We start from the raw sequence: 13053 nt of genomic DNA, 5'->3' as shown, positions 1-13053 counted from the left end.
TGTCTTTGCATCACTCCCTGAGATCCAAGGCCCCAGGCAGGAGCACCTGACTAATCCAGCCAAGGTCATATCCCCATAGCTCGGCTCTCACAGAGTGAGGAGAGGGAGAATCTGGCCCCTTTAGTGTCTTTAGGGCATAGTGGGTCCCTGTAAGACATTCCCTAAATAGGAAAGGTATTTAAATGTTAAGGAGGGGAAAAGAACAAAAACATCCACTAAAGAAAGGTTGAACTTACTGTCCATTCTGAACTAAGGAGTTAGATTTTTTTCTAGAAGAAAGTTGAGCCAACAGAACTTTTCATAAAGAGTATGACATAATCTTTGCTTTTTAAGAAAAAGTTTTAGGGCAAAAACGGGGCGGAATGGGGAAAGCTTGGTGGCAGGTTGGCCACTTGGAACACTGCTATAGTAATGTGGGCTAGAGATAATAACAGCCTGAATTAACGGCAGTGAGGAAGGAGGACCTAGATTCCAGAGAAAATCCTTAATTTTTTTGTGCAGAGGTGAGCTTTTTCATGCTGCAGGGACTTGTTTAGTTCTGGGTTGGAATGATCTAGGAGACAATTATGTTTGCATGTTTGGCTGCTAGGTGACATTACCTGGTAGTGTGCTCATTTGCTCTTTCATTAGAATTTTCAGAATTATCTACTCTTGACAACTGCATAAAGATAATATAGTGACACAGAGGGAAGTTTAGTGATGCCTGAATGGACTTACCCATTTCATCAATCAATCGTAATTTCCAATATATCATCTTTTCTCCCAAGCCCATGAAGTTTACTATATTATGCCTCATAATAAAGTTATAATATTCTTTTATAACTCAGAAATTGTAGTACAGAAGCTGGGAGGCACAAAAAACTTAAAATTATAATTGCTATGGATATAATACTTCATTCCTGGATGCCAGATAGCATAACATTAATGCAGTCTTTTAATTAAAAAAAAAAAGGTTAAAGTGACATAAAGTAGTGACAGTGATATCCTAAAAGCTGGTTTCATCTATGTTTCCTAGACTCTTAAGAAATAGGGTAGGGTAAGTTATGTAGCTTGTTAAATCAGGTGGCATTTTTGTGCATGAGAATGGTGCCCAAGATCTAGAATGTATCCAATTAGATGTGCTCTGCTCTGCAAATTAATGCTACCACGATGGAGACTGGTGTTTTCATTTTAGATGCTCCACTGTAGAGCTAGACGAGGTCACACAAATGTTAGCTGTCTCTACCAGAAAGGATGTCAATTGAAAATAAGAGCTGGGGCATCTGGGAACATAAGGACAGGACTGAAATAACGCCAAAGAAAGCACAGCATATTCTCTTCCCTTCCCCTGATAACCATACCTCCTATGTATATGGTGCCTCTGTTTTCCCACTCAGAAAGGATGTGTTCTGGCTTTGGTTAGCTAATCTGTGCTGACTCTGGAAATCCAGAACATACAGTAACCAAATCCATGGCAATCACATTGGATGTTTCCCAGAATTACTCAGAATAGAAAATTCCCAGTCTGTTTCTTTTTCCAAAGGGACCAACTAGCGTTCCTTCCTCCACCTAGCTTACACAGTAGGGGATATCTAGGCTACATGTTCTCAGTCTGGCGTGACAGGTTAATGTGACACAAAGCTTCCCTACCAAAGGGTTTTAACAAGTGTATTATTTAGGTTGTAAAGATCTGATGTAATCAAATGAAACAAACTTCTAAAAAAAAAAAAAAGAAACTTCTTTGAGTCAGTCTTTTAACTTTGCTGTTACCTTTCTACTGTTAATGCTTTTGAAATCTTATCACTGAAAGCATTATTTTGTGGTATTTTTGGTCATTTCTAAACCTTTCTTCCAAGACATTGACCTGCATTATCTTTTTCTCCCTAATTTTAATAGCATGGTTTTGTGTTCTTGGACATTTCTATTGATTTTCATCCAATTGGAAGGTTGGTTTTGGAGGTAAGAGGTTTTTTTGTTGTTCTTTCTTTCTTTATTTTTGTTGTTGATTTTTTAATAAGTGGGGGATGGATGTAGGAATCTGTCACTGTCAAAATATTAAATATTTAATCTTTGAAACCTTGTATCTTTATTTGTAGCTATACTATGATGCATGTCCCAAAACATGTAGAAATTTTCAGGTCTTGTGCACAGGAAAAGCAGGGTATTCTCAGCGTGGCATCAAGCTACATTACATGGGTTCAATTTTTCATCGAATAGTACAGAATGGTTGGATACAAGGAGGAGGTAAGTTTAAAATCTTAAATGCAATTTAATTGCAATGTGAAATCAGAATGTCTAAAGTTGTATTTACCTACCTTTGTGAAATGCATATAGAATTAGATATATTTAATATTAGACATTGTATATATTGAAAGGGTATTTTATTGGCCAAATGATTAAGATATTCATATTCTTTTTAAAAATGCCCAAGTTTTGAAATAAACCAATCTAAAGTTTTGTCACCCAGAATATTCCAAATTAAAAGGGTTAAGGTTAAGCTCTTGATTTTGGCTCAGGTCATCATCTCATGGGTTCATGAGTTCGAGCCCCACATCAGGCTCCTCGCTGACAGTGTGGAGCCTGCTTGGGATTCTCTCTCTCTCTGCCCCTCCCCAACTTGCACATGCATGTGCATGTGAGTATTCTCTCTCAAAATAAATACACTTAGAAAAAAGTGGTATAAGAAAAATAACATTTTTAAAAAATATTTTTTTTTATTTTGAGAGAGAGAGAGAGAGAGAGAGAGAGAGAGAGAGAGAGAGAGAGAAGGAGGGGCAGGGACAGAGGAAGAGAATCCCAAGCAGGCTCCGCACTGTCAGCTCAGAGCCCAACACAGGACTCGATCTCAGGAACCACAAGATCATGACCTGAGTGGAAATCAAGAGTCAGAGGCTTAACCAAGGGAGCCACCCAGGTGCCCCAGGAAGAGAACATTTCTAAAATCAAAATATAGGGAGGCCTGGCTGGCTCAGTCATAGAGCATGCAACTCTTGATCTCAGGGTCATGAGTTCAAGCCCCACACTGCCCAGTTGGACCTACTTAAAAAATCAAAATATAATTTTAAATGCTCACCTAAATTAATAGGAGTACGTAGAAAATACAGTGATTTTAAAAGACATTCTAAAGGTAGGAATTTGAAAAAAGAAAGGAAAACAAATTTTTTCTTATCAAAAATGTTAGTTGTTACAAAGTCAAATTAAGAGTGAAAGCATTTTGGTCTCCATTTTTGCTTTCTTTTCAGATCAATCCTTTGACTTCACACAGACTAGGTTTCTGACTAACAGCACAAAATTAAATTTTCGAGGCCTTTTGGGAGGTATCCTTTTGGGAACAATCAGGCAGCAATTTAAAAATAATTGGCTTAGTGTGTAAGGAGATTTGCTTGAATTTGATGAAATACGCAGAGGCTTAAATTAATAATGTTTATTTTTCTACAATCTGGAACATTCTGAGACTGATGAGAAAAATTTAGATTTAATCCAAGCATTCGTAGGTAAATCAACTATTTTCCCTCAGTTTCTCTATAATGAAATCACATCACCCATATTGTTATCTAACCTCATTATTTTCCCTCCTTCTCTGCCTCTCTCCCCTCCCTCCCTCCCTCCCTCTCTCTCCCTACCTATCTATCTATCTATCTATCTATCTATGGTATATACCTTCCTATGTCAGTAAACATAAACATATACAGTTTTTAGGGTCTACCTAAGTTTTCATCATACTGCTATACCAACTTATAGTTGGCCCTTGAACAGTAAGGGGTTTGAACTGTAGGGGTCCACTTAAACACAGATTTTTTTTACAGCACAGTGCTATAAATATATTTTCTCTTCCCTATAATTTTCTTAACATTTTGTATCCTCTAACTCACTTTATTATAAGAATACAGCATATAACACATATAACACACAAAATATATGTTAATTGTCTGCTTACATTATGAGCAAGGCTTCCAGTCAACGGTAGACTATTAATAGTTAAGTGGGTCTTAATATCTGGGTCTCCTGAAACTTAATTTAGTGTTGCCTATTATGTGCTGGGCTCTCAGATGCTATGTTCTTTGTTGTTTTATTTTTGGGTTTTGGTTAGAGGTGCCCCCTCCCGCTCCCGAGCCCCAGAGCAAGATTTGGGAAATGTAGGTCATGTTACTTGTTTGTTTACTTATTTGAAATACAATTTCCAAATAGTAAAATGCACAGATCATGATTTCAAATAATGAGGCAGCGATGTTAAGGACGTTTGGAAACAAATGCTGATTGCTAGATTCAAATCCACCTGATACATACAAGTTGTGTACCACTTGGCACTTAGACACTTAGCATCTCTGAATCAGTTTCTTAATCATAAAATGGGGAAAACTATAATATCACAGGATGTGGTGAGGATTCAGTGACATGGTATATCAGGAGTACCAAGCTCTATAAACATTGTCCTTTCACATATCGGATACCCAGAGGGCTGTGCAGAGAATTTTGGAATATGGGAGCTAAATGTGGTTTTATGCTGTGCCTAAGCATGCTTCCCGACGCTAGGGCTTGCCCGATGGGACCAGCAGGGCCTACATGGTCTGCACTGCCCCCAGCCTCATCCCATCCTCTGACATCTCCCCTGGCTCTGTATCCACACACTGGCCTCCTTGCTGTTTCTTAAGCACATCAAGGATACTTGTGCCTGAGGTTTTCTGCTGTTTCTTCTGCCTGGGACACAGCCCACCCAACTATGCCTCCAGATGGCCCCTTGCTTCAATTTCCTATCTGTTTCGGATTTTTGCCCAGGCTTCATCTCAGCAAGGACTTACCTGACCATCCTATTTAGAATGGCCACTGTCCTATCCACACAGATCTCTGCACCTCCTTCCCTGCTGCTCTCCTAGCCTCTTTTTATGTTTTTTTAATCTTTATTTATTTTTGAGAGAGATAGTGGGGGAGGGGCAGAGAGAAAGGGTGACAGAAGATCCAAAGAGGGCTCTGAGCTGTCAGTGCAGACCCCGATATAGGGCTCTAACCCACAAACCGTGAGACCTTGACCTGAGCCAAGTCAGATGCTTAACCAATTGAGCCACTCAGGTGCCCCTTATTTTTATTTTTACAATCAAGTATTTTATTTTTTCTTCATAGCACTTTTCATCACTGGACATACTACTACATATTTCCTAGAGAATTTGTTTAGTGTCTGTTTATCTTCACTAGACTATAAGTAAGTTCCATAAGGCAGAGGATTTTATCTATTTTGTTCGCTGTTCTATCCCTGGGTTCCAGATTGGGGCCTGGTATACTATATATAGGTGCTTAAAAAATATTTGTTGAAAGACTGAATGAATAAATGAGTAGATAAACCGGAAGCATACATTCTATTCATTTCTAAAGTACAAAGTGAGAGAAGATATCAGTTGTGAAGCCACTTTGGGGGAGATTCTCTGTGGCTCCCATAAGGCCCACTGTCTTCTGAAGGAGCTCTTGAGATATAGTTTAATACATTTTATCATCACAGTCATCATCATCATATTAAATATAATGATGGAGAAGATGATGATAATGAGAAAATGAACCCCATTAGCATGCAAGGCTGCAAATAATGGCCACTGATGAATGAGCAGGATGCTCTGCCAGGCAGTGCACTAAGTGCTATGAGTAGAACATGTATTTGTTTAGTCCTCAGAATTAACTGGGAGGCACTTACCATTATTCCTGTCTATACAGATGACGAAACAGGCTTGGAAAAGGTAACTAACATCAAGATTTAAATCAAAATCATCTGATTTTATTTATTTCTTTTTTCTTTTAGAGAGAGAGAGAGAGAGAGAGAGAGAGAGAGAGAGAGAAAGAGAGCAAGTGGGAGGGGCAGAGAGAGAGGGAGACAGAGAATCCCAAACAGGCTCCACGATGTCAGCATGGAGCCCAACGTGGGGTTTGATCTCACGACCAGGATCATGACCTGAGCTGAAATCAAGAGTCAGATGCTTTGCTTAAACTGACTGAGCCATCCAGGAGTCCTATCATCTGATTTTAAAGTTTACTTTGGCCCCTCCCCCGTTCATGCTCTGTCTCTCTCTGTCTCAAAATAAATAAATGTTAAAAAAATAAAATAAAATAAAATAAAATAAAATAAAATAAAATAAATCAAGTTTACTTTGAATCACTACTCTGCATTGCTGAATTTTTTGTCAGAAGTACAGAAATAACATAAGATATATAAGGCTGAATTCAAGTATTGACTAAAGTGGTGTCAATATAAAATATTTACCTGGGAGATGTGAAGAAAAGGGCAAGAGGAATGGGCAAAGGATGTTCAAGTGAGATTAGTAAGGGTGGGGAACCACACGCAGATTTGTCTGAGCGAAGCAAACTCTAAGATCTGAAGGAATTGGTGCTGGGGGACCCTCAACTTCTCCATTTCTGGATTTAGCCTTCAGCCACTGCAGAGATACTCTCAGAGATACCTGAGAGGTACTGAGGGCTCTGGAGTGAATCATGAGGGGAGTATCAGACGGAGGAAAGTTGAAGACTTCAGGCTTAACGTGAACTTCTGAGCCCATTTTGTGAATGTAATTTAAATGCTGCATGCTTGTACTGAATAAATTATCTCCATATGCTTGCTGTTGCATCTGATTGTTAAAAAAACAGCATGCTTTTATACAGGTAAATCACTCACACTGAGTTAAAATGGCACAGTCTTTCAACAGATACGCATTGTACACTGTACTCAAGGAGGGTGAATGAGAGAGGGGAAGAAGTAAAGAGGGGCTGATGGGGGAGCTGGATATGCAGAGCTCAGAGAACTTTATTTCCACCAAGAGTCTGATATTTGCATTAGTCAGCTTTGTTTCCCTTTTAGTTGTAAATAGAGAAAAAGTAACTTGTGCATGGAGGATGTTTATAGCAGGAGCGCTGACTAAGGCAAAATATGTACATGGTACATATACTGCAAAATGAGACATAACAAATACTTTAAAAAATACCCACTTCATTATATTATAAAGGAACTTCATTTCCAAAATACTGGCTAAATAAATGAATGATCATTCTAGGGTTCCAAGGAATGAAAATTTAAACACTGATTATTTTCACAGCGACTATTTTTATTCTTGTTCCAAAAGACCTTATTGTTCCTATTCCATTCTCTCAGTTTCATCTTTCCATTTTCCTTAAAAGCAAGATGGACTATGGAAGTATGGAATAACCCGTGGAGCAAGCAGAATTTCTATGAACACTCTTCCTTTTAAATTGTGGCCACAACTGTAATTGGATACTTCATCATTTCAAAGGTTTTGCATTATAATTTAACCTACCTCAGAGAGTTATTATCAGGGGAAAAAATAAGATCACGAATGTTAAAATGCTTACAAAATATGAGTGAAAGCGTTATAGTAATATTTTCATGGTGTAGGTATTGAACAGTTATGTATATTATAACTTACTCTAGTCACTGGTATAAGTGGAATCATAGTTTAAAGCACACCCCCACCATTACTATGCTCTATTTTAGTCTCAAAATTCTGATGTTTGTTTATTGTTATTTCTCAGATATAGTAGCTGGAAAAGGAGATGATGGCGAGTCAATTTATGGACCAACATTTGAAGGTCTGTATCTTTAAATCTGTCAGTCATGTACCAGCTGATAATTCAAATCTAACAAGACTGGACAGTTCAAACTCCAAATAAGATGGTGTTTGAGGTAACATGCTAAATTATATTATTCCATTAGGACAAATTCCTAGAATCAGTATTGTATGGACAAAGGGAATTTATAATTTTTAAGGCTTGTAATTTGCCATGCTCATACCCAGAATTTGGTACTTTGATAATCATCCCATTAAGACTGCTACTGGGGATCCTGGGAAGATGGTAATGGTGATGGCATAGTTTTTGAATTTTTTGAAATTCCAACATAAAAACAGACCACATAAGTAGATAGAAAAACTAAAAACCCATGGATAACACTTACAACAAAACTAGGTGACAATGTATCCACATGAATTCTTAAATACAAACAGATGAGGACAAACTACCAACAGCTACGAAATCTGCATGGCGTCAGGGTCTGTGTGGGAGAAAGCAGGACATCCAATAGAGGTGAAAACAGGAGAACCCCAAAATAGCCAGCAGTGGGTGAGTGCAAGGGGTCCCTAGTAAGATTTGAGAGGCTGGAGCAGCCTAACCTCTCTGAACTCTGGAAACTGATCTGGAAGGGCACTCTTCCAGGACAGGTCCACAATGAGGAGGAGGTGCCATGAATGGAATCAGAGTCATGCAGGATACAGGGACAACGGGGACAGAGCCAGGAAATGTCAAAGAGCAAGCTGCCATTCTTCTGAACACTACATGAAAACAACACAAGAGGGAGCTTTGTGAAGGTAGAAAAGCTACCTCCCTTCTAAAACCACGCCTCCTTCTAAACGTTTAGCAATCCTAATTTTACATAAAAATAGGCAATTTTTGTGTAGAAGAAATTTCAGGATTATTAGAAGAAGTAAAAGAGAGTAAGGAGTAAAGGAACATCACTACGGATAATAAAAATACACTGGAAAAACATGCTCAAAAAACAGATCAAAACTGTAAAAATTTTAGGATTAGCCAGAAGACATTGAGAATAGGATACAAGACAGAAAAAACTCATAAATAAGATTTAGAAAAACTTAGACATGAGGTTATAGAACTAGGAAAGAATTAACAGTAAAAGAAAATTTCAGAAATAAACAAACTAGAAGGACCATATGCCAAAGAAACATGACTAACGTGTCTTAAAAGAAGTAAAAAGTAGAAGGAGGGATTTTTTTTTTAACAAGAAGAAATGAAGAAAAAACACAAGAAAGTGACAAAAAGGAAAGCTATAAAGAGGAGATCCAACATACAGATGATAAGTATCCCAAAAGAATTAAACAAATACACAGGAATAGAACAAATATTAAGAATTAATATTGAAAAAACTGTAGTGAATTTTAAAAGGGTTTGATGTTCTATCTTGGGTTTTGGTGTTGGTTCCACAGCTATACACAACGAACTGTCAAAATGCATCAACGTGAACATCTAAGATTTATGCATTTGATTTTATGTTTATACCTCAAGTAAAACTATATACATAAAAACTAGGGGTGCCTGGGCGGCTCAGTTGGTTAAGCATCTGACTTCAGCTCAGGTCATGACCTCACAGTTCATGAGTTCAAGCCCCGTGTTGAGCTCTGGGGCTCTGTGCTTACCGCTCAGAGCCTCGAGCCTGCTTTAGGTTCTGTGTCTCCCCCACTCTCTCTGCCCTTCTCCTGGCTTGCATGCTCTCTCTCTCGCTCTCTCAAAAATAAATAAACACTTAAAAAATATATATGTATAAAAACTTGACACTACTTACTGAAAGAGAACATTGCTACCTGGTAATATTAAACCAGAACAACCAACACTAAGACATATTTATTAACATCATTGGACAGTTCAGAAAGTAAAAATTCTTTGGGCAGGTAGGCAAAAAAAGCAAGTGATTTACAAGGGAAAGCAAAGTAGGTTATCATATTCTTTGACATCATATTATTATGCCACAAGAAAATGGAGTAATATACTCATGATGTTCAAGGAAAGGAAATGTGAGCTAAGGATTTTATATCTAGCCAAACAATCTGAATTACAAAGGGCACACATACTTTTCAATATGTAAAACTTTAGAGAATAATGTTGTCACGATCCCTTCCTGATCTTGAGGAATTGACAGTAAAATGAGTTTCACACAAACAAATTGTAAGAGAGATCTTGACATAAGGATTGGTGACAAGCAGTAATCATAGCGACTTGTGAAACTAAAATTTAGTGAGGCATAAAGGGTGAGAGTATGACACGTAATGACTGAATCTGTAGTGTACCTTTTTAAAGCTGGAAGAAAGTGGGAGAATATATGCAAAAAACTGCTTTAACTATTTTCAGTAATTATACTGGTGATAGTATTATTTATTAATATTGTTATTCTGAGACTGTTGTATGTGTAATATGGAAAAAGTAAGTAATTATAGAATACTCTAATTTCACCATTTTGTATGTCCTTGAGAATTAGGATTTTCAATGTGGACGAAGGGAGACACAATGAAATATGTGAAATATTCATAGAGGCTAATAAGTAAAATATTCTGTATTGGAAATACCAGTTTAAAATCATGCAGTACATATCTACATATGTAGGTCTGTCCACTGAACTGGTCTACAATGACCAACCTAGTAGCCTTCTACGTTCCTAGCATTTAGATTGTTGTTTTGAAATGTCACTTCTCACTTGAAGAAACCAGGGCTCCTGGGAGAAATGGCAGATTCCAGTTCCAGGACAGGAAATTACAAAATGAGCCTGGAACCTCATGTTCAGTCATGCTATCATCAGATAGCAAGAAAGCTATTAAAGATCTACTAGGGTCATGTCAAAGGCCTTGGGAGACAATTTGAAGAGGCTCTTGCTGGCCAAAGATTTGAGCTTCAAAAAGAACCATAACTGCAAATAATTGAAACCCAACCAATATTTTAAATCCATGAGTTCATAATGATATCATATCATAAAATAAAGCCTAGTAGTTTATCTTTGGGGGAATGATGAGAAACAAATTCATTATGTTAAAAATGGATAAATATGAGCAAAGAATCAAGCATTTATCTTGCCTTTCCTATATGAACTATACCAAATTGTAGATAAAATTGCTAGTTATAAAAGCATTCCAATAAATAAGTGAGAAGGAAATAATAGAATAGCACCATTTTGCTGCCCCCAGTGAAATAATGGATCTAGGCTTTTGCTGCATTGGTATCTACTAACTTCACAAAAACAGAGAAAACCAGATATTATGAGCTTTCTGGGGAGACAACACATCACCAAAGGGACAAAACACGAGTCCGATTAAGGCTCTGGACCCAGCTGCCAATTTGCAGGAAATAAAACCAGTTCTGATGTAATATGGTCTTAAAGATCTCTGCACGATGCAAAATCATGCAATAAAAACTATAGGACTTATGGCAAAAATGAAGTACAAAAAAAAATCCCTTCCTCAGTGACACACTGAAATATATAGCAGCCTGATAAAAATAGTAACACAGTGTTACATATATTTTATGGTCAAGAAACACATAAATACTATAATAAATTTGGCACCCTACCTTGAAAGCTCTCTGATGTTCCTGGAAGTGGCGTGGGAAGAGACGCAGCTTGTGAATGACTGTGAAGTGGTAGGAGGAGGGTCCTCTGAAACTGGAGGCAAGTTGTAACATCAGATGTGGGTGGATGCCGCTCATACGTGGTGACCTGTGAGATGTCTGAGGTGTGTGTGTACCTGTGCAGCTCGGTTCAGCTGGGTGCCATTTTCCACATTTCCCTGGTGTTTCTCCTAGACATTGCACATAAACATGGCTGAGATTCATTATGCTCAGTTGTTCCCTAATCTTTCAATCAAGTTGAAACAAACTTGCATTTTCAACAGAAGTATTAGAGCCCAAAGGACAGGATGCAAAGCAGAGAAACATACTGAACTGCACGTGCAATCAGCAAACTTCAGACTGGGAAAAATTCTAGAGGTTAAACAGCTCAGGTTCATTAACAGATAAAAGTAAGTAAAGGGGAAAGAGGCAGAACTTGATGATTAAAGGAGACTTAAGAGGCGTAACAACAATTTTAAAATGGTAAAGACTAAACCATACTGCCTGGTAAGTACTAATAGCTGTTGACTAACTGCTAACACTGTCGACCTGAAGATTTACCAAAAACATAAATAGTCGATTAACATATATTTTGTATGTTTTATGTATTATGTACCATATTCTTACAATGAAAAAGGTAGAGAAAAGAAAATGTTAAGAAAATTGGGGTATCTGGGTGGCTCAGTGGGTTAATTGTCTAACTCTTGGTCTCGGCTGGGGTCATGACCTCATAGTCTGTGAGTTTGAGCCCCACGTCAGGCTGTGTGTGCAGGGCCTGTTTGGGATTCTCTCTCTCTCCCTCTCTCTCTGCCCCTCAACCCCCCCTCCCCAATAAATAAATAAACTTAAAAACAATGTTAAGCAAATCATAAGGCAGAGAAAATACATTTAGAGTTATGTACTGTATTTATTGAAAAACATCCACATATGAGTGGATCCCCACAGATCAAAGCAGTGTTGTTTAAGGGCCAACTGTATAAGGAAACATTAAGTATGAAAGTATGTAAAAGTCAGGGGAGTGGTTACTTTTGAAGTATTCAAGGCACTTTGGGGGAAGCTGGCAAAGTTTTTTCTTGGCTTGAGTGGGGATTAAATGGGTGTTTGCCATATAATAACTAATAATAATTCTAACTATACACTAGTTTTCTATAGCTTTTTGTGTCCATATTTTAATACAATGAAAAGGTGGTTTTTTTTTTTTTAAATAATATTGAAGGAATACTAAAGTGAAGGGAAAAAGAAGTCATTTTTCTTCTAAATTCACGTGGAGCCAGCTTTATTAAATGAAGCCATCCAAGTGACACCTTTTATTTACTTACTCATTAATAAAACATTAAACTCCTAGTTAGGGGCCTACATGGTGCCAGGGCCTTAGGAAAGAAAGATGATACGACCAAGTTTCCGGCCTCAAGGATTTTAGGTTTGGTGCACACAGATCTTTCAACAGATTAGCTACAGGCACTGTGCCAATTGCTGTTACAGAGGAAGAACGGAGTGCTGTGGGAGAGAACCGACAGCTGCCTGGGAGAGTTGGGGGCGGTGGCCCAGAGTAGCTTTTGAGTTGGGTCTTAAAATAAAACATTGCAGATGGGGAAGGGACATTCCTGGAAGCTTTCTTGATACCCTTAATCCCTGATGAGAATCCACCATCTCTCCACCCCACAGCTGCTGTCAGATCACCCAGACTCCTGTTTGGAGGCAGAGGCTCAGACAACATGGGCCTTCTGTCCAGCAGGAGACGGATCTCTTAGCTCAACTCCCTGCCTGCCCCCGGGGACAACCCCGTGCCTCCGTTGATTATCCCTCACTTCTACGCTCAGACTTTTGGGGAGATTTAGTCTCCAGATGGAGGCCTAGCTGTCCTCTGGTGCCTGGGGAGGCCCAGTGTGTTTACGGAGGCCTCCATTACTCAGTATGTCTGCA

At 38.3% G+C, this 13053-nt stretch overlaps 1 protein-coding gene across 5 annotated transcripts in view; it reads left to right on the top strand.

The window, feature by feature from the left end:
* Window positions 1–13053, top strand: part of PPIL6 (peptidylprolyl isomerase like 6) — a 31864-nt gene that overhangs the window by 8518 nt on the left and 10293 nt on the right. For all 5 annotated transcript variants that reach the window (XR_006217790.1, XM_042986959.1, XM_042986962.1 and 2 more), the window contains 3 exons: window positions 1876–1938; window positions 2076–2223; window positions 7504–7560. Coding sequence is in view for 4 of the 5 variants with exons in the window: in XM_042986959.1 (XP_042842893.1) it covers window positions 1876–1938; window positions 2076–2223; window positions 7504–7560 (268 nt within the window). In the remaining variant the exon portion in view is untranslated. The remainder of the gene's footprint in view (window positions 1–1875; window positions 1939–2075; window positions 2224–7503; window positions 7561–13053) is intronic.

This window comes from Panthera tigris, chromosome B2 (genome assembly GCF_018350195.1).
Source record: "Panthera tigris isolate Pti1 chromosome B2, P.tigris_Pti1_mat1.1, whole genome shotgun sequence".
NCBI classification, from domain to species: Eukaryota; Metazoa; Chordata; class Mammalia; order Carnivora; family Felidae; genus Panthera; species Panthera tigris.
The sequence above is the reverse complement of the archived record's forward strand: the minus strand, read 5'-3'. Positions and strand labels throughout refer to the sequence as shown.